This window comes from Zootoca vivipara, chromosome 7 (genome assembly GCF_963506605.1).
Source record: "Zootoca vivipara chromosome 7, rZooViv1.1, whole genome shotgun sequence".
Taxonomy (NCBI): domain Eukaryota; kingdom Metazoa; phylum Chordata; class Lepidosauria; order Squamata; family Lacertidae; genus Zootoca; species Zootoca vivipara.
In genome coordinates this window covers 87845283-87866931 of record NC_083282.1, presented here as the reverse complement: position 1 = coordinate 87866931, position 21649 = coordinate 87845283, and the positions used below count along the sequence as shown (strand labels likewise).

Here is a 21649-nt window from a genome sequence, read left to right as displayed (position 1 = left end):
GCTCCCAAATAACAACAGTAATAACCGCGTTACCGGGGAGTAAGTGCCCCGCACTATGGGGAGCAGCCGCTTAAGGAAACGAAACACTGAAGGGATGAGGCGAATGCCGCCTCCCCATTCATTCCTCGCAGGTGAACAAGGAGAACCTGCGGCCCGTGAGACGCCATATTGTGTGGAGGAAACTTTATAACGACGGCGGCGGGGGTGACTTTTGTTGAGTGGTTTTACTCACCACCCCCCTCAAAAAACCCCGCCCATTACATGGAAGTTTGTGACGGGGGAATTATGGTAGGGAATAACGTGGAGGGATTTTTTTTGTTGTGGGGGGGGGGTTGGAGAGCAAAGACCGTGAGGTGGAAAACACGGCGGGCAACAGTTGAACACGCGCTGAGGGAGGCGGCGCGGCCGTTGCTCCCTCGGCCTCCAACGCCCCTCGGCCTCTTAACGCCCCTCCCCGGTTTTGGCCGTTGGAGGGGTAGTTTGGGGAGGCGGGGCTTCGGCCCCCCTCGGCGAGCCCAGGGGCCGTTTGGAGGCGGGCGCGAGGGCTGAGAGGCGGGTGGTGGGCGGGGCCGCCCTCCCGTCGGTTGCTAAGGGGGTGCTTGGTTACCTGTCCGGTTTGGGCCTGTCCTCGCAGGTGGGCAGGTGGGGAGGGCTGGCTCCATTGGTTACTTGCCTGGAGCTGGCCAGGTTTCCTCCCCACTTCGCATCCCCGCCCCCCAGAAAGGAGCTTTGATTGCATGCTTCATCTGGCACTGGAGAAGAGGGGGGCGGGTCTCATTCAGAAGGGGCTCAGTCCCTCTTCCCCCTCGAAAAGTTTGATTGCGCAAGAATGTGGGGCTGAAGACACCCTCTAATTGTTTTTTAAAAATATTATATTATCCATTTTTAAAGGGTGGTGTGCAATTATTTTGTGCTTTCCCTATTTGGCTCTGGGATTTGAAAAAAAAGACTAGGAACCCCCCCCCCCCCAAAGGGAGGACTGGATATTTTAGTGGGCAGCTTTTAACTTCTGGCACTTTTTGGAGAACGTGAAATTTCCTTAAAAAAAACAACAAACCACCATTGAGCCATTCACATGCTTTGGATGCCATCAATGTTTTTTAGCTGGTGATAGCGCTGTCAAGAATTAGGAACGTTAATGTCCAGAGGATGTAATGGAAGCATAAGGCAATGCAACAATTGTTTTGTGTAGGCTAATCAGCACATCTTTAAAAGCACTAGCTCCTGATTGCACCTATTATTTGCAAAGTTTTGCTGCACCAAGCTGGTGGTGTTTACTCCCTGTACATTCAGCTTTCTGAAGACTTTGAGGCATTGGTATTCGCCAGAATCATGTCAGACTCAACCTCCAAGGTGTCCGAAACTTCCAACCCTCGGGCTGTGGTTACAGATCCAGCTTCTACTGCTTCTGCTGCTGAAGGCCCAGCAGATTCCTCTTTTGGTGAGCAAAACCTGAGCTTCACCACCACGGATCTCAGCCTGGTGGAAATGACAGAAATAGAATACACACAACTTCAGCACATACTCTATTCCCATATGGAGGCGCAAGCAAATGAAAATGAAGCAGAAAATAGGCAGAATTCAAGTTCCTTCACCAACAATCCTGCAAATCAATCACAATACCTGTCATCGTCTGGTAACAGTCTAAGTGGCTTTTCATCAAACAGTTCTGGAAACCAGTCACTTTATCCCATTATCTGTCAGTCTGGTTTAGCCTCTGACAGCAATTTCATGGGTCCTAATCAGTGTCTAGGGCACATTGACTTCCAGGAGCTAAGAATGATGTTGCTCAGTGAGTCTAGCATCCCTCCAAACCAAGCTGAAAAAACTCCTAGTAGTAGCTCTGTGGAGATGACTGGGCAGAGTTTAGTTAAAGCCAAACATAGTGAAAACTTGGGTGGGCTAAATAAAGAAAATTTGCCTGTGGAAAATTCAGCACCAATTCTTGAATCCAGAGCCAAATCTGCAGTCCGTGTTCGATTGGAAGACAGATTCAACAGTATCCAGGCCGAACTTCCCAGATGTCAAGAAACCCAGGAAAGTGGAGTAGCCATTAACAAGTGTGTTGCATTTTTATTTCCTTTTAATCACAGCTCAATCACATATTTTAATTGTGGCCTCTGTCAACTAAACATTAGAAATACTAGGGTGCATACCCAAGATGCCACTTTATTGCTTTGCATTTATTAATAAGGAATAATTTCGATCTGTAAGTTTTGATTTCTATTATTTAAAATTGAAAACATTTCACCGTTACACACACACAAACACACATATACATACATACAAATACAAAGGGGTGGATAGGCAAGAGTAAACTAATTGGTAGTAAGTGATTTTAAACCTGTCTCCAATATTCCTTAACTAAGCAGGCACACAAGACACCTAGTCACAGTTTTGTGAGATTTTCATATAAAGATTGCATTTATATTGAAATTGTGATAATTATTTCTAAATTTGCATTTTTGCATATAAATTAAAACATGCAGCTTATGGTAAAATGTGTTCTCTGTTGTGGTGGTGTATTTTGTCCTTTTGGCAATGCATAAGTTGCCACCCTAGACCAGGTAGTCTACAAGGTCCCCTCCAATTCTTTGATTCTATAGCAATTCTATATCAAACTGTAGATTTTAAGATTGCAGTGTCATTACATTATCTACCTGTGGATGGATCCATCAGCATACTTGCACCCTAAAAACTGCAGTGTGCAACTTTCCCAGCAACTTGTTTCTTTCATTTATTTGTGACTGGCATCATTTGATGAACATACCGGTAGTTAAAGCCAAGCCTTGGCTGTTGGATTTATACTGCACTTTTCTTTTTACAATAACCCTAAAATGCTGAGTGCCCATGAAGTAAGCCCATAATGCTGAGCTTATAGTTGCAATCCCACCAGAGTTTGCTACCATATATCACAGCATTGCAAGTTAGTACCAAACAACCAACCCAGACTTCCTGTCCATGTACCCAAGGGCCATTCCACACCATGTGCCAGCAAAGCTGGGTTTGCTACACAACAGGGAGCTACAGGCAGCCCAGGTGCATGTCCTTTCTTTACATATAATAAAAATACAAACGTTTCATCACACTGCAGTTCATCTGGCCACAGACAGGTGGTGCTGTGAACTATAGTGCGAAAAAGGTGGTGGATGAGTGGCCCAGGCAAGCTTCAGGGGGACAATCAGAACAGGCTATGGCAGTTCCCCAGCAGCTTCCCTGCTCTGCTGGCTCCTCCACTTGCCAGTTGTGGGGTCCTTGCTCCCATGATCCAGAACCCCAGGCTTCCTGGTGCCACTCCTGCCACACCTTCCACCTTCCCAGCCAACTTGGGGATCTTCTGCTTCTGCCATGGCTGATTAGAAGCATGGTAAGGTCTGCTAGTCTGCTGCTGTTGCCACCAATTAAAATGAAGAGTTGGCCTGGATAAAGCAGCCTGACCTGCTGCTACTTCTGGCCTCCTTCCTTTGCCTGCCAGGCCAACTCATCATCCCACCTGGCTGTGCCAGCAGCATGAGGCGGAAAGGGGAAGATCTTAGGGGAGCACATGGTTTCCATCCAGTGGAAACTGCTTCTCCCAGCGTTGTTCCTGGAAGCTGCCCCACACAGCTGCTTTTCACCTTCGACATAGGAGATGCAAAGGAGCTGTGCTTGGAGGTTATGAAAGCCCTTTGCAATCCTACCCCCTTCCCCATTGCACCTCTAACATCATGAGTGCAGAGGAGAAGGGGAGAGGATTACAAAGGGCTTTGCACATCAGAGGTGCACAGAAGTGCGTGGGTGGCTCATAAAGCCTTTTCCCACGCTCCCCTTTTCATCCTCCAAGGTTGCAGCTTGAAAGGGGAAATGCAGAGAATGAAGAATGCTTCCGCTGCTGCTGTAAAAAGCAAGAGAGAAGCCTGCTGTTTAGCATACAGGCTTCATTCTGTCTTCACTCAGCTCCAACTCCCATCAGCCCCAGCCAGCATGACCAGTGGTCAGGGAAGATGGCAGCTGTAGTCCACATACATCAGAAAGGCTGTAGGTTCCCCGTGCCTGAATCATTAGTTTATATATTAAAATATATGTTGAGATGGGTTATATTAGAATTCTGAACCTATACTGGGTTGTCTACTGATGTGGAAGATTACGCAGCAAAATGGCTATTCTAATCCAGTCATTTCAAATAAGTGCCTTTGTTTATTCACTCCTTTTATAGTTTAGTAACTCTAATTCGCCATCCTTCAGAAGTGATGGGTGTTCCTCTCCACCAGCAACAGAATAAATGTACCACATTAGTGAAAAATAAGACGGCTGCTACTACGACTACTGCATTACAGTTTACATGCCCACTGTTTAACCCGAATGTTGCTTCTCCTGTAACTGGAAATGCAAACCCTTCACAAACACAGGTTGGTATTCGTTTAATTTTTAATTTAAATTGTAGCCGCTTGGTTTCAAAGCTTTATATTAGTTATAGTAAAACTTCTGAAGAGGATGCAGTAAACAAGGGAATTGTCAACCTGAGTTTTGAATTGTACAGTTATCTGACACTTGTTTCTTGTTATTTGGTGAAATAAATTAATTAGCATTGGCCAGGATATGAAGAACCATTAGTCCAAGTAGACTTTAGACTTGTTTTTCTTGAGCAGAAAAAAATGGCTTCTTATCTGTTCTTGAATTCATTTCAATTTTTCTGTCTTCATTCTTTAGCTTCTACCGTAAAGTTATTTCAATTCCTTCTTATAATCCTGACATTTATCTTGAGTTGTAATCTTATTTTTTTTTATAACTCCCATTGGTCATTTTCACTTTGATTTGTCCGTATTTGGAGCAACCCTCTCTTCCAAAAAGTGGAAATTTGCATCTTACATAAACCTTTCTAGACTGAAAGCAATTCAGATTAACTATTTCTTTGCCGGGTTTTTAAAACCCATACCTAACTATAATACTTTGTGAAGTTGGCAGTGGTAATAGCCTAAGAATCATAAATGGTATTTATATTAGGATGAGAGACAGAGCTAAAGTCTACATGCCAGGTTGTATTAGCAATGAGATACAAATTGTAAAGCACTTTATTCATTGAAGAGGGCTTTATAAATTCCAAAAATTATTGCAATGCCTAGCCTAGAACTAATATAACAAAAATATGAGCGCTACAGTGTGTAACTATTAGGAATGTGATCCAGGGTTGTATTCAAAGCACTGCAAAATTAGGGTCTGACCAGCACAAGGTTTACTGCTAGTGGAAATTCCCCCCCTCACCCTGTGAACCCCTAAATCTGTTTTAGGGGTTCCCCCAACCTTCCAGAGCAGTTTTAGCGAAGGCAAGGGGTGTGCTTGGGAGAGGAGAGGGAAGACTGTCACCTTGCGCAGAGAGGACAAGGTAGTAGAATACTGCCCCCAATAAATGAAAGGGCCAGCTGTAGTTAAAATTAACGACTTCGTGACTAAAAGGGCAATCCTAACCATGCCTACTCAGAAGTAAGATCTATTGAATTCAGTGGTGCTTACTCCCAGGTGAGTGGGTTAGAATTTCATTAAAATTTACCGTTTCATTACAATTAACCACTCCATGACTAACAGCAAATCCAAACTCAAGATTGGAATAGGCAGTTCTTGGGCTGTCCTAGATGAGACTTTTCGGAGTATGTGGAGTCATTGGATGGTGGAAGGAGAGGCTTAGCAGGAGCAGCACCAATGCACCTTTAGGACTACAATGCCTGTATTGTTCAATAAAAGGGGAGGCTGGCCAACATGATTTACAGTTGGCTTCATTTAATGCTGATACATACATTTTCTTTTAGAGCTCTGGAGCCTCTGTTCTGGAAACAGCCAAACATCAAGACCTTGGGTTACCTCGAGCTTTTTCTATTTGTTACCAGCAGGAAATTGAGGCTACGAAACAGACTGTTGGTCCTAGAAATAAGGCACTGCCTGAACATGTTTGGATTAAATTAGGAGGTAAACTGCTGAATTTTGACTAAGTTTGTTGTCAGTGGCTATAACTATCAAGTAATTCATTCTGATTTCTTAAGTTAGCTTTTTTTCAGAGAAGTCTTCAAAATATCATGCTTCTGTTTGAGAAAATGCTTAATAAAAATGCATTCCCCAACCATTTAAGGCAGCTTTGCTGTCTTGGAAGCTAGGAGGAAGCCCATGCGTGACCCTGACAGTTTATTACATGTCAGTTTCTGATCTCTATAAACAGCAGTGACAATTATCTTTTGCATGGGGTGGTTTTGAGGTTGGGTGAAATGGGGTTTTTAGTGCTACGCGTGCCCTTGGAGGAAGTAACAGAATTGGAGGAAGTAACACAGAGCTCCAGAGAGAAACTGGCAAACAAATCCTTGGGTAGCCTTTTGCTGCCTTTTTTGAGATCCAGCTGTGATGGGTGCTCCAGGTTCTAGACGTTTGAGGCTCTGAAGTAGAGAGCCTGGGGCCAACCTATGTATGTACCTTCTCACAGCATTTTCTGTGCTGCATTATATAGAAATGTTTCCACTGCAATGTTAAGCAAGTATAGCCGTTAACTAAGGTCTTAGCTTACTAATCATAGGGATTAATTTAAACAGTGGGGTAAATTTTAATTAGCAGGGGAGCTGAGAGATAAAATGCCCACTTGTTTATCTTTAAGGTTGCTTTGGTTCTGGTGTGGTAGTAAAATAGGGAACAACGACCACAGGCAGCGTTCGTTTATTTAATTGCAAGGTCTATCATATTTCCTTCAATAGCTGTACTGATGTCTTTGCTAAGCTGCAATTTTACTTAAGGGTTATTTACATGTAAAAAGCAACTGATTATTGATCCACCACAATTATTTTAGTGGTGGACAGCCTTTGAATCAGTAAACCAAAGCTGAGCTTGATACAAGTTGAAATTTCAATTCAACCATACAATTTACTTATGGCAAAAGAAAGAAAAGAAAAATGGCAACACATCTCTTTTTCCTCTTGTTTTGCAAAGGAGATGCTATATGTAAGCAAACAATAAACAAAAGAAGTCGTAGTCGAATACATCCCTTGGACACCAATGTGCAGCGCAAACCTCTTGGTGATATTCAGAATGTGTGTGATACCCAAAATGCAGGCCCAGCTCATAGCACTTGGCAAGCAACACAACCAACCCAGAGCGCACAAAGTGGAACTCAAGGTGGTGTCTCTCAGCGTCGGGAGAGACATAACCGGATGGAAAGAGACAGAAGGTAATTGCTAATGGTGGCCTCTGAAAAGAACACCTTTTGTGTTTGGTTCTTAAGTTATCAGGTCTATACAAATGAATTTGTTTCAACGTTAATTTGGTGTTGATTTACATGCCACAATGTCATTTTTCTGGATATTTATGACATCAATATACTGCCAGTGTACAATAGAACATACATTAAATAGTGGCTCATACTCCAGATACTGTACAAAAGGGGTGGGTGGAGTATGGAAAGGGAGGAGGAAAGTAACTAAATTAAGATATTAGCTGTTATTTCCACTGTCTGAGGCACTATGCCTCTAAATACCTGTTGCTGGAAACTGCAGGAAAGGTGTTGCTATCGCACTCAGTTCCTGCTTACGGGCTTCTCTCAGGCATCTGGTTGGCCACAGAGAGAACAGATGCTGGTCTAGATGGGCCTGATCTAGGAGGCTTTATGTTATTTATGTTCTTATGTAGATTCAATCAGTCAACTGTATAAATATTTGCAAAATTTTAATACAAACCTTACAGGCTCACGTCCCTTAACCAGAAAACGTAGGATTGATTGTAAGGATCCTCATGTCAGTACACTTGTGGTCTTCAATTCAGCATTACAGGGAGGAACAATGAGCGTTTTGTAAGCCCAGGAAACTTCTTATAGCATGTGTTACTGATGCTTTGCCACTATCTTCATCAAATAATTGGCTTCTAAGTTGCTACACCTAATTAATAAATGTTTTATGTTACCGTTTCAAGCACTACTAGAACTGTCCATGTTGTATGCAATTCTAGGCGCAGAATCAGGATTTGTTGCGATGAACTTAATCTTCTGGTTCCATTTTGCACTTCGGATACTGACAAGGCAACAACTTTACAATGGACAACAGCATTTCTAAAATACATTCAGGAACGGCATGGGGATTCTCTGAAAAAGGTCAGTATGTCTCACATAAATACAAAGAACAAAATGCATTAAAGCAATAACAAAATGCCTCGCGGAATCATGATAGGTACTTTGCTTGACCATTCACTTCAATGGATACAGGAACACACATCTTCAGTGGCCTATAATCTTAAACAGGCGACAATCTCAGCCTCAGCCTTTGACTACCCCGTTCATTTGAAAAATGAGGATGAAAATAATCCTGTCATACATCACAAGATTGTTGTATGGAAATCTAAACCTTATATATCTATTATTAAATATTATTTGGACATGCTCTCAACGTTTTGGAAGTACTATATCGCAAGTACAGTAGTACCCACCTAGTATTTTCACTTTAGTTGTATTCCACCCCCCACCCCACCCCAGGTTAAATAGCTCCATCTGTGCACCAGCTATTGTGTTGACGATAATGGAAGGGCAGCTCTTTATTTCTGGAGCTGTTCCACTCTGAAATAAATGGCAGCTCCTGTGCTGCAACTCTGCATGTTTTGTTTTTTAAATATCTTCAAAGTTTGCTAGGATAAGCTAAAAGTTGCTTAGTAACTTCTCTCCTTTAGGGATAGCTGTGTGCCCTCACTTTCCCCAAGGTTTGCGTCTTCGCAAGTCCATGTCGTAATTATTCTCTGTGTTTGGTTTTTAGGAATTTGAGACCGTGTTCTGTGGTAAAACAGGCAGAAGACTAAAGTTAACAAGATCTGATTCACTAGCAACATGCTCGACACAGGAGATTACTCAGAATGGCACACCTATGGAGATAAAATAGTTGGCTCTCTACAGTCAAAAACTGGTGTAAAGGGTGGACATGCAAGGATTTGTGTGATCTTCTAATTCAAATTCACCTGCTGGACTTCTCCTGTGACTTAATGTACTTTGAAAAATACATAAGCGTTAAAGAAATGACACACTTTATTCCAAACAAAGAAGAAAAGCAAGACACCAACAACATTTATTTATTAATGCTGCCCTAAGAAAAGTGTTGCACCAGAGGGAAGTAGAAAACAGCAGTACAAGCTAGTAACCCATTTTCTAATTTTTGTTTGTTTGTTTGCCATGTATAAAATAATTCAGAAGTGTCAAAGAGCAGCTTGTTCTTTTCAACCTTGTACACACTTGTACTGATATAGATAATTATTAGAATGTCATAACAACCAGTTTGGAAGAAGAAGAAATGTAAATAGTTTATAAATTATATAAAATATAGTAACTTGTATATAGTAACTGAGATTTGCCTTCCATTTCAAAATGTTCATACCTGTGAAACTAAAATATATAGAAAAAGCTTTTTGACAGTGTGTTACAAATACACTACTATTTAAAATATGTTTTGCATTCTCCAATGATTTTTAGTGCAGGATACAGTCAATGAATTATCTGCTGCACAAATACCCACTGAAATGAACAGGAGAAATACAGCTGTGTGCTCTGGTGCAAATCTGATTTATTTCAATTGGGCTTCCAGATAATTGCATGATTTCAGTGCAAAAGTGGTATTTTGTAAACAGTACATGATTTTTAAGTGCACATAATATTTTCTTTTTTTAAAAAAAAGACTAGTATTAGCAGTCTGTGTTAGGAAAGCTGAAGCATTTGAGAAATAGTATATTTATTGAATTGAAAGTGGCTTCATTTATCTATCAAACAGATGATGCCAGTAAGTATTTCTTATACAGAACTCATCCCAAAATAAATACTGTTTAAATCACGGATATTCACAATTGTGTAGCACCTTTATTTCGAATCAGCAAGGGGGGAAAATAAAAGTATTAACAAAACAAGCCTATTATAAAACAGGCAAACACAATGTTACAAAAAGTGATTTTGTTTTTCTTAAAAAAATTACAATAATGCATATACTAATTTTGGGCAGTGTTCATCTGTAATGTAAAATGTCATTACTAAATATAATATGGAAATGTTTGAAATTAACCAAATGTAAGAGATATATACATATATATCCCTTTACACCTTTACCTTTAAGAGATGCATTCTACCTCATAGAATTTATTGGAAAATTTTTACTTGTGGTACATATATAAGAGATAAGGCCATATGGCAAGCTCTGTGTACCGCAATGCATATGTGGTTCCCCTTTTGCAGAGACTGTTCCCTGTGCTGCTGGGACAAACCACCCTTGAAAACTGGGATGATCTTCAGAAGAGACTTCTGACACAGTATAGAGATCTGCCTTAGGAAAACTCTGGTGTGTGCATATAGAGGGGCTCTTTGGATTGTGTCCATCGTATGAACAATCGGGGTTGTCAATTGTTCTATCTGAATAATGTTTATTTAGTCCACTACTTCTACATTTACTTGACACAGTCCAACGAAGCATGCCTACTTAGCTGGATCAAGTGATGAGGCTGTGTGTGCATAGCCCTGGCTAGATACCGTAATTGTGGCTCTCATTTATCTGATTAGGGTTATCCCTCTGCAGCCCTGGCCGCAGCGCTCCCGCATAATAAGGTTGGAACAGAGTTTACCATTAACATAAACTGGTGCAGGTTTAAGCCATCCTAAAAATTGCATAAAACATAGTCCAGTTGATTTGTGGTGGTGCTGGGGGAAGCACCTCTTACATCGGAATAAGCGGGGAAGTCTCTCTTCAGTGGGGCAAGGAGCAAACAACAATGTAGTAAAAATTGGGGTACAATTGTAGGGGATATAGTACAAATTTCCATCTGATGATTTCCTGTTTCATTGAACTAAAACAAAGTCTCCATTTCATTCATTCTTACAGGAGAACCACCCCTCCAAATTTTTCAGAGGGCGGTTTTCTCTTCACGTGTGAACAATTTGCTTAAATACTCCGTTCCCTTTTTCTGACTTCCATTAAATGCAGTTTTATGACTTTTTGGATTTTCCTCCAATGAGAGCTGCTCCCATGCAGGCAGATGTATCACAGACTCCTGGAGTTCCTTGGACTCCAATTGCACCTGGTCTTCCAGGATCCCCTGGCAACCCAGGTTCACCAGGAGAGCCATCCCGGCCATCTTTACTAGTCCCTGGGACACCCGGCGGACCTTTTCAGGGGGAAAGAGATAAAAGGTTGGGCATGATATTCTGTTCTTTCTCCTGGATAAAATTATTGGTTGCAAAAAATAGTCCTTGCTTAGATGGGTAACCTCTTAAGAACCACATGTACGCCACCCTGAGTTCCATGACAATATAGATTTATCGTAAAATAAATAGAAACCTTCCTACATTGCAGTCCATGTGAAAACTTCCTCCCCCAAAGCTGCTGTTTGCATCAGGCGGGAGGCTCTCATTGGCGCCAATGGGCACGCCCTACCTCCCACTGCAAATAGCAGCTGAAGGTGGGAAACAGTTTTTAAAAAGAACCATCCTTACATCCTACGATGTTGATCAGAGCCCTCAGCCCCTGGCAGCTGTTTTTAGTGTATTAAAAAAGATACATTCAGAGGCAAATCAGTATTCTCTCCTCCAAGGGAAATCAAACCTAGGTTGTGCTTCCCTTGCTAACTTCTCACTGCTCAGGGAAGTGGGGAGCAGAGTTATATCAGCACCTGGCCAACTTACCTTGAGGTCCTTGATCCCCATCTGGTCCGTCAACACCTTTCCCCGTGGCACCTTTGTCTCCCCTCTCACCATGGTCACCTACAGTGCCGTAACAAAAGTATAAACTACATCAGTTGAGTAGTGTGCAGTAAACAGGCCTGCTTCTTTCCCCATTGTGCCTTATTTACTCACAAGTAGCACAAGTCTTAGAGGCGCCCTCTGACATATGAACCTGATCGCCCATTGAGATGGTAAGTGGAGCTGCTGCTCGGTCTCCCACCAGTCAGAGAAACCACAGGAAAGAACATGTGCCAAGGGCAATTTTGGCAGTGGCAAGTAGACTTTGGACCCTTTCCCTGTGGGACCTCTGCCTACCTAGGTAATCCAACACTTGCTTAAAACATTTTGCCAGAATTTTGAGTTGGAACATTTTTAAACGAAAAATTCTCATTTACTTTGAAATTAAATTACTGCTGATTTTGTTTTTCCGTTGTTTCTTGTGTGTTTTCTTATTTTAATGTGTGTTTCGATTGATACTGATGTACTGTAGGGGCGGGAGACATTTTGTTTCTTTTTAATGTTGTCAATCTGTATTGAATTTCAAATTTTTAAAACAAATTAAGATCCAATTTAATACATAATTTAGAGGGGAGGGAACATTTTCCAGCCGACAGGCCAGATCCTTTGATTGTTGAAGTCTGGAGGCCATTTTGACAGCTAGGCAAGGCCACCCCACCTGTTAATCTCCTGACGTCATGAAATCAAACTGCATGAACAATGAAACAGGGCTTCGCAAGCCGATCATCTGGAAGTTGGGGCAGGAAGTTGTGTCTTCATCCGAGCCACAACTGACATCAAAAATGGTGCCAGCTGTCTGGTGAGTGGGTGTGGCTTAGAGAAAAGAGCATTATGGGCCAACTTAAGGACCTGGTGGGGCCACATGGGCCCATGGGCTAGAACAAGGTTTTCCAAACTACAATTCCCATCATCCCTGACCACCGATCCTGCAAGCAAGGGATGATTGGAGTTGTAGTCCAACAACAGCTGGAGATCCAAGTTTGGGAAATTCTGGGCTAAACGTTTCTCACTACTGATGCACTTGTCTGCTGTTTTATTTATCGGGCAAGATTTATACACTGGTTAATCGACAAAAACCTTTAAGTGCTTTTATTATGATAAGCTATGTTGAATGCTGCATTGGAAGCACCGGGCAGAAAAGCAGTCTATAAATAGAAATAAGGCATTTGTTGTACAGTATTGCCTTACTCCCAGAGCTGTACTCTTGCAAACATATGCAAGCATGAACATTGCTTTTCCACCCGTGAACGTCCACTGGGAGCATAAATTGGTGAATTCCAAACATCATTTGGGAAGCACCCAACTTGATACAGGCTGCAAACCTAATTTACTGGGAAGCAAGCCCCACTGAACTCAGAGGTGCTTATTTCCAAACAGACAGGCACAGGACCGAGCTCCTGGGACTGGCTGGTCTGCTTCCGGTGTCAATCTCTCACCTCTAGGACCAGGATCTCCTAGGTCTCCTGGTGGTCCTCTGTATCCAGGTGGGCCACGAGCTCCAGGGTGCCCGATAATTCCCGTTGCCCCTGGAGGGCCTGGGGGACCGGCAGGCCCGGGCCGCCCTGTCATCCCAGGAGCGAGGGGCTTCCTCAAGTTAGCAGCTAACTGTGCGATTTGCTCTGGAATTGAGAAAACAAACAAAAACGAACTTTATGCTGCCTGGGGCTGATAAGAAGTGGAGGAACCAGTTTGGGGAAGACCAGCCTGTATGAATCTATGTGCACTTTTAGGACAAGTCCATGCATTTTTCACTGTTCCCTGGGAAGAGGGATCGATGGTTAAACCACTCAGGGAATGGCAGCTGTGTGAGGCAAATAGGGGCTGCCTAACAACTCCCAGCACCCGTAACAAAATACTGTTCCCAGAAGTCTTGAGGCGGGGAGACATTGCTGCTTAAAGTGGTCACCAATAGCTTTTAATGTATGGTGTGAATGTTACACATCCCTTGGAAAGTCAGGCAAACTAATACCAGTGTACTGGAAGAAGCAAAGATCACCACTATCAAAGCAATGATTCTTCAACATCAACTTCGTTGGACTGGTCATGCTGTTCGGATGCCTGATTATGGTCTTCCAACGCAACTACTCTATTCCGAACTTAAAAATTGAAAGTGTAATGCTGGTAGTCAACAAGAGAGGTTCAAAGACTCTCTCAAGGCAAATATAAAAAAATGTAGCATAAACACCGACAACTGGGAAGCATTGGCCTGCGAGTGCTCCAATTGGAGAACAGCCTTTTCCAAAGGTGTCATGGGCTTTGAAGAAGCACGAACTCAGGGTGAAAAGGAGAAATGAATTAAGAGGAAGGCACGCTTGGCAAACCCTCACCATGATCAACTCCCATCCGGAAACCTATGTCCCCACTGTGGAAGGACGTGTGGATCCAGAATTGGCCTCCACAGTCACTTACAGACTCACCGTTAAAACCGTGTTTATGGAAGACAATCTTACTTGGCTACGAGTGATTGCCAAAGAAGAAAAAAGAAAAAGGTCTGGGATTCAATCCCAAACATTTGACTTGAAGGGTCTTAGGTGACAGGACCAGAGAAAACTCCCAGCTGGGATCCTGGAAAGCTACAGTCAGGAGCCAACAACTCTGGGCTAGACAAACTCATTTTTCTTATCTTCTCACCACCAGCAATTCCATTCACAGAGATCACATTAGTTACGTACTCACCATGGATCATTCCACCACAGAGTTCCCTTATGTGTTGCTCACTGGCTTCCTTGCCCTGGAATGATGCAGAGATATTATGAAGCGTACTTTAAAAACAATTCTTAAAACAACTACACTTCCTTTTCTCACACATAAGAATGGTACATCTATGGCCTACTACTGCAAAACACACACACACACACACACACACACACACACCCTAAGGGTGTTTCCCCCCCCCTTCCATTAAGAACTATTTTACATATGTGCACATCAATTTCATTCACTGATTCAGACTCATACAGTGCAATAATCCACGGGTGCTTCCAGACTCCTGCCGTTTTCAGATATGGACCCAATCACGCCCTGGCAATTCAGGAGCTCCATTATAGATGACGGGGAGCTCTTGTGCAACAAACCCGCTGCTCTAAAAGATCAGAATATTTGCAAGAATGGAAATGGCGACAGGGAAATGGCACTGAAAGTGTGGGGTGGCGCTTGCTTCCATGCAACAACATCTAACCTCCCCGCGAACAAATCGGAAAGAATGCTCAATAAATAGCCGTCATTTTTCAATCTCCTCCACCTTGCAAACAAATCAGGACGAATCATCAGGTCGTCTGCAAGTGCTCCAAGATAGTCTTCCAATCAGCTGACAATCATTGCTATGAGGGATAGTGAGTAGAGAAAGCAGAGCGGGGAAAACTGGAGAAGGGTAATGAAGGGAAGGAAGGGTGTGATTGCAAAAGAACTGGACGGGCTACTTACTGGAGGACCTGGCTTCCCGGTGATCCCAGGGATCCCTTGTTCGCCTTGCAAACCCATCTTGCCCGGGTGTCCTGGAATTCCTGGAACTCCTGCTGTTCCGTTGGGACCTTGAACTCCTTTGGGGCCCAGCTCGCCCCTATTTCCTGCCTTCCAAAGGAGGAAACCAGACAGACAAACATCAATCCTAATATGTTGGTCCCAGGGTCTGAAGGCCCAGGATGCTGCAACTGGGGCTGGTTCCGTGGGTGGAAAGAAGACTACCTGGGAACCCCCCCCCCCACACACATCCCATTTTGATTTGAAGGGAAGGAAGATGGGACCCAAATGGGGGTCAACAAACAACGATCTCGTCTCGCTGCATCATCTTCTGGCGGTTTTGCTGGAAGGCCAATGGCTGCTTCACTCCCTGGGCCAATTCCCCCCCCCCCGTCCTTGTCCAAAGAGACTCACGGGATCTAACAAGCAGCAATTAGGAACAAGCAGAATAATTTTACAATTAAACAATATATGAAACTTACCTCCCCCTTTTGCCCGGGAGGGCCGAAAGGACCCTAAAGAAAGAGCCAGGAGAAGCAGACAATGAATATTCTGAACAAGTGGGATCTGTAACATGGTGTTACAGCCAGCCAGCCAGCCAGCCAAGCCCTTTTCCAGATTTCTGCATCCAAATCCCCATCTGGTTCCCTAGTTCCTCTTCTACCTATAACAGTCAGTCAACATTGCATGCCCCTTAGGTCCTTTCTGGGTTGGGTTTTTGTGTGAGTCTTGTTTGTTCTTCTTCTGCAAACCTTTGGGCTTCCTCAAGCCCACTTAAGGTGCAGTTTTGGCTATATTCAAAGAATGGATCTGCTATTAGCAGTGCTTTTTTCCCCTGGGGGGACGCAGGGGGATGTGTACCCCTAAACATTTTGTGAATCTAACGGGAGAGGAAACTATTGTTTTAATTAATTAGTTTCTTCTCTAGCACGGTGAATCATCAGTTCCATTGCTACCCCCCCAATGGCGGCCTCACTTCCTGTCACGGTGTTTCCTGAGTCTCAGACGGAAGCGAGCATTTAATGTGTGAAGTAGGAGTTGGAATCTAGCACAGTGATTGGTCAGTTTCGTGGTTGTTGAAAGGATGACGTCTGGCGATGGATACCAACACCAAGCAGAGGAATCAGGAATATGTTAGTGTACACAACCTCATGCCAATGTGGAAGTTACTGTGAGCTGTCAGCTGTGTAATATGAGGTCATGCATGTTCTTTTGTCCATTTACTGTATTTATTTTTCCCAATTTGAACTATAAAATGGTGATTTTCTTGAGTCAAAATTAAAGTACCAGAGAGAGAGAGAGAGAGAGAGAGAGAGAGAGAGAGAGAGAGAGAGAGAGAAAGCACTGGCTATGAGTATGTAGTCCAGATGCTATTATTATTATTATTATTATTATTATTATTATTATTATTATTTATTATTTATACCCCATCTGGCTGGGTTTCCCAAGCCACTCTGGGCGGCTTACAACAGAAATATAAATCCCAATATTAGTGCTATACTGTTGCATCCTTCCATTTCCAGTTACTTGGCAGAAAAGCCACACTTTTGTCCTCTCCTGTATCTTCTCTGCACCAGTTGACCACTGGAGGAGAGTCTTTCCCCTGTCCTGTGGGATAGTTCATGGTAGTCTCCAAAGCTTAAGGTCTGTGGGGATTTAGTTTTGAGGGTAATCTCAACCTGAGGTGCTATTATCCATTTTCTAGAACCGCTGGACTCATCCTTTTCATGCATTAGGAGGTTCTACAAATTAATACCACCTACCAACTCTCCTTTGTCTCCCGGAAGCCCATCTGCTCCAGCGATGCCCTTGAAGAAAAAACAAGAACAGCAATGGGTATTGCCATTACTTACTTTATTCATTTATTTATTTTTTAAAAAAATCTCAAACTGTGCTGCTTTCATCTCCCGTAGAAAAGGAGATTCCGACTAAATATCAGGAAGTACTATCTGAAAGAAAGAGCCATTGGACAGTGGAATGGACTCCCTTGGAAGGTAATGGATTCTCCTTCCTTGGAGGTTTTTAAGCACAGGTTGGATGGCCACTTGTCATGGATGCTTTAACCAGCTCTGTGATTCTGTGCTCCCAGGCTCCCATATTGGGAGCTTTATTATTTATTTGTATGCCTTTATAGATCACTGGAAGGACCCAGGTGGCGCTGTGGTTAAACCACTGAGCCTAGGGCTTGCTGATCAGAAGGTCGGCGGTTCGAATCCCTGTGACGGGGTGAGCTCCCGTTGCTTGGTCCCAGCTCCTGCCAACCTAGCAGTTCGAAAGCACGTCAAAATGCAAGTAGATAAATAGCAACCGCTACAGCGGGAAGGTAAACAGCGTTTCCATGTGCTGCTCTGGTTTGCCAGAAGCGGCTTTGTCATGCTGGCCACATGACCTGGAAGCTGTACGCCGGCTCCCTCGGCCAATAATGCGAGATGAGCACGCAACCCCAGAGTCGGTCACGACTGGACCTAATGGTCAGGGGTACCTTTACCTTTATAGATCACTGGACTATTTACTGAACTCGAAAGTGGGGTGCAAAACTGATAAAACACACAATATGAAAAGTGTTCAAAACTACCAAAAATCTATATGGAGGTCCTTGCATCGGTACCAGGGAGAGCTGGATTGGCAGACATTCAGATTCACCCTGGGTTTTACCAGCTGAATAGGGAAATTTATTATTATGAACACATTCCTGTTATCCAAGAAACTACCCAGAAAGTGAACCTGGGTGTTGCTAATAGTTCTCCGAGGGCACTCTGCAGTTGATGAACTAAGATGCAATTTTGCATCAAAGTTAGGGCTTACCGACAGCTTCCTCCTGCCCCTCTGCTCCTTAGCAAGTCAAAATTCAGGGAATTTTCAGATTGTTGTTTGTTCCTATCTATTGCTAAAGAGCAGGTTTTCCTTTGGAAAGGAGCAAGGCAAGATGAAAACTGCTCAGACCCATGTTTTCTACACACAGTGCAAGCAGATGTGTCAAGAAGCCCTTAAGCCTTGCATGAAGGGACCTCTTCCTTCAGGGCAGCTGGTCAACAGTCTTGCGTGTGATATTATGCAAACGCACCATTCCGGGGATCTTGAATGTGCCTTACTCTGTTCAACCAAAAGGTGGCGCCAGTTGCTCAGGTATGAGAGAGAGCATAGCACCTATACGGAGAATGACCAATGCCAGGATAGAAGCAAAGATCACCAGTGTCCAAACAATGATTCTTCAGCATCAACTTCGTTGGACTGGTCATGTTGTGCCTGATGATCGTCTTCCAAAGTAACCACTCTATTCCGAACTTAAAAATGGAAAGCGTCATGCTGGTGGTCAACAAAAGAGGTTTAAAGACTGTCTCAAGGCAAATCTTTTAAAATGTAGTATAAACACCGACAACAGGGAAACACTGGCCTGTGAGCACTCCAGTTGGAGAACAGCCTGTACTAAAGGTGTCATGGACTTTGAAATAAATAAAATAAAAATAAAAAGTTGTCCAGTGGCACCTTAAAGACCAACTAAGTTTGTTCTGTGTATAAGCTTCTGTGTGCACACACACTTCTTCAGATACATGAAAAGCGTCAGACGAACACAGCTACCTACCTGAATCTAGAATCATGGACTTTGAAAACGCTCGATCTCAGGACGCAAGGGAGAAACGTGCTAAGAGGAAGGCACACTTAGCAAATCCACACTGTGATCAACTCCTGCCTGGAAATCAACGTCCCCACTGTGGACGGACGTGTGGATCCAGAATTGGCCTCCACAGTCACTTATGGACTCACTGTTAAAACTGTGTTTATGGAATCATAGAATCATAGAATCATAGAGTTGGAAGAGACCACGAGGGCCATCCAGTCCAACCCCCTGCCAAGCAGGAAACACCATCAAAGCATTCTTGACAGATGGCTGTCAAGCCTCTGTTTAAAGACCTCCAAAGAAGGAGACTCCTTGGAAGACAATCGTACTTGGCTACGAGGGATTGCCAAAGAAGAAGAGCCATCTCTTGCTTTCTGACAGCGGGGAACAATTTTAAATATCTGAACCAGACCTTAAGGTTGAGGGGGATGGGAAGGGAAGGGACAAAGAAGATACAGATATGGGCACAGATAATGGACATTATAGCTTACCTGGTTACCTTTCGGTCCGGAAACTCCACCAGGGCCCTGGGAACAAGAAGAAAGTTAGCACAACAATGAAGCAATTTTATGGATAAAGACATAAGAAGCGCTCTGCAGGCCGAAGCAGCTAATCGGGTGCCACAACAAGAAGTCTGCCCAGGTTGCTTCATAGGTTATAGAAAGAGATCAGGCTTGCACCTAAACTGTACCATGCACAGTGGCAGCAGGTCTTTTTCATTTCATTTTCCTACCCCCTGTGCACGGCTTGCAGAAGCATAGTCAGGAGGAAGGGCAAAACGCAGCACCTTCCAGCAGGGGACGTGTCAGGGAACTCCCGGAGGGAGGGTCCACAGGAAGAGAGGGAGGGAGGTCAGATCGGGTGACAGGAATCCCCAGCCCCTCCTCTCCTCCACCACCTCTTCCAGCCGGGAGGAAGGAGGGATAGTCACAAGGGTGGAGAGAGGGGCTCAGAGATGGTAGCAGTGAGCCCTCGCACTGCCTGCAACAGGAGATCTCAGAGGAGGAGACGTTGCTTCCCTCGCCCTATCTACGCAGAGGGGTCAAGCGCAAAGAACATAAGAGGTGCTTGGGGGGGTCTCCAAGTTCTTATGCTGGGGGAGGAGCAGGAAGGGGGCACTCCCAGATTCTGGAAGTGACTGAGATGGACGTGTTTTAGTTAGCTCTGCACTGTACATAGTATGCACATACCTGCCAAGTTGCTGTCAGAGAAATAAGGGACCGGGACGGAAATAGCAGACTGGAAGTAGCGCTGCCGCCATTTTGGAACTGGGCGGAGCCTGCTCAGAAGTGACTTTTGATGCTGCTTTGCCCAGTTCCAAAATGGCCACCGCGCCAGAAGTCGCACTGCAGCCATTTTGGAACTGGGCAGAGCAGCATCAAAAGTCGCTTCTGAGCATGCTCCGCCCAGTTCCAAAATGGCCACCGCACCAGAATAAACCGGGGAAAAACAAAAAAATCCGTTTTTTCAGCTAGGAACAGCTGGAAAAACGGGGATTTCCCGGGGAAAACGGGAAACTTGGCAGCTATGAGTATGCACAATAAACCTGTAAAAACCCAGGTTGGAGTCCAGCGTCGTTACTCGTGAGTAACCACCTCACGCCCATTACAGAACGTGTGCCATGTGCCCAAATGGATTTTTAAAAACCCCAAGTGATTAATCAGTTTTAAATGCCTTAACTGTCCCCTAGGGCTGTCCACGCCCCTCCCCTGATCCAGGCCCTGACCAACAACAACAATTTATTTATATGCCACCCATCTGACTGGTTTGCCCCAGTCACTCTGGGCAGCTTGCAACAAATTAAAAACAATAAGCCCACTACCGTAAAGCATCAAACACTGAAAACTTCCCTACAGATAGAAAGTCAGATAGTTGACATCTGGTGGGAGGGCGTTCCACAGGGCGGGCGTCACCACCGAAAAGGCCCTCTGCCTGGTTCCCTATGACCTCACTTCTCGCAGTGAGGGAACCGCTAGAAGGCCCTCGGAGCTGGACCTCAGTGTCTGGGCTGAACGGTGGGGGTGGAGACGCTCCTTCAGGTATACAGGGCCAAACTGAATCAATGGGGGGGGGAACCCTAATGCTTAATTGGGGTTTTAAATCCCCTTTAAAAGTGCATATGGGAGGTGCCTTCCAGACTGCACTGCAGAGAGCAGGAACTGAATCCTCCGCTCACCAGATGTGAGGTGCTTGACTTGCTGCCAAGAAAGAGGTTCACCTGCAGCGAGGAGGCGGGTTTTTGAGCACATCACTCTGCAGGCAGAACGTCCGCAGAGGAGAAACCCTACAAGATGCAGGCAGGTGTTGCAATGTCATCGTTTGAAAGAAGCATTCCCTGTCCTTTCTTATGGGGTGCTTCGTTTGGAACTTTGGAACTCCCTGCCTCTTGAGACCAAGCCTTCACTGCACATACCTGGGAATAAGTATCATTGAATCTAATAGGATTTAGGTCTATGCACATGTTGATATGTCAATATGGCAACCCTACGTAGCGAAAATAGCACTGTCGTTTTGCGTGAAGTTAAGTAGGCCGCATTTGTCAATTTCTCCACTTTCTTTCTTACCCTCTCACCAGAGCTCCCACGGATTCCGGTGGGACCAGGAAGGCCAGGCTCCCCACTTGACCCCTTACGACCCTAAAAAAATAACAATAAGCGACAAAGGCATTTTACCATAAAGCAACAGAAGCAGGTCACCGGGTGGAGTTGCTATGCTAGTTTCCCAGCAAGCAGTTTTTACTCAGAGGGTAAGGGGCGAGGACGTCAGCATGGTGCAAACGCACTGACGGAGCCAAGCCAGTGCTGGATTTTGAAGGGTGCTGGGAACTATAGCGTGGCAAGGGGTAAACTACAGTTCCCAGGATTCTCTGG

General features: G+C 44.2%; 2 protein-coding genes across 2 annotated transcripts in view; one reads left to right on the top strand and one right to left on the bottom strand.

Moving 5' to 3' along the window:
- Positions 1 to 1205: 1205 nt before the first annotated feature.
- TCFL5 (transcription factor like 5) lies at positions 1206 to 8870 on the top strand. Its single transcript, XM_035124022.2, has 6 exons — positions 1206 to 2060; positions 4196 to 4388; positions 5784 to 5940; positions 6943 to 7180; positions 7954 to 8095; positions 8748 to 8870. Exons 1-6 carry the CDS (start codon positions 1333 to 1335, stop codon positions 8868 to 8870), a joined length of 1581 nt encoding a protein of 526 aa, XP_034979913.1. The 5' UTR covers positions 1206 to 1332.
- Positions 8871 to 9530: 660 nt separating this feature from the next.
- Positions 9531 to 21649, bottom strand: part of COL9A3 (collagen type IX alpha 3 chain) — a 62335-nt gene continuing 50216 nt past the window's right edge. Inside the window, exons 22-30 of the mRNA XM_060277496.1 lie at positions 21344 to 21415; positions 19271 to 19306; positions 16924 to 16968; positions 15643 to 15675; positions 15125 to 15271; positions 14378 to 14432; positions 13138 to 13320; positions 11645 to 11722; positions 9531 to 11127 (exon numbers count right to left, since the gene is read on the bottom strand). Coding sequence (XP_060133479.1) covers positions 10949 to 11127; positions 11645 to 11722; positions 13138 to 13320; positions 14378 to 14432; positions 15125 to 15271; positions 15643 to 15675; positions 16924 to 16968; positions 19271 to 19306; positions 21344 to 21415 — 828 coding nt within the window. The 3' untranslated portion in view covers positions 9531 to 10948. The remainder of the gene's footprint in view (positions 11128 to 11644; positions 11723 to 13137; positions 13321 to 14377; positions 14433 to 15124; positions 15272 to 15642; positions 15676 to 16923; positions 16969 to 19270; positions 19307 to 21343; positions 21416 to 21649) is intronic.

Excerpts from the sequence above, each read along its gene's own strand:
- TCFL5 (XM_035124022.2), top strand. The coding sequence starts at position 1,333 with ATGTCAGACTCAACCTCCAAGGTGTCCGAAACTTCCAACCCTCGGGCT. Across the intron at positions 5,941-6,942 it reads TGTTTGGATTAAATTAGGAG|GAGATGCTATATGTAAGCAA; the intron begins GTAAACTGCTGA and ends TGTTTTGCAAAG. Across the intron at positions 7,181-7,953 it reads CGGATGGAAAGAGACAGAAG|GCGCAGAATCAGGATTTGTT; the intron begins GTAATTGCTAAT and ends ATGCAATTCTAG.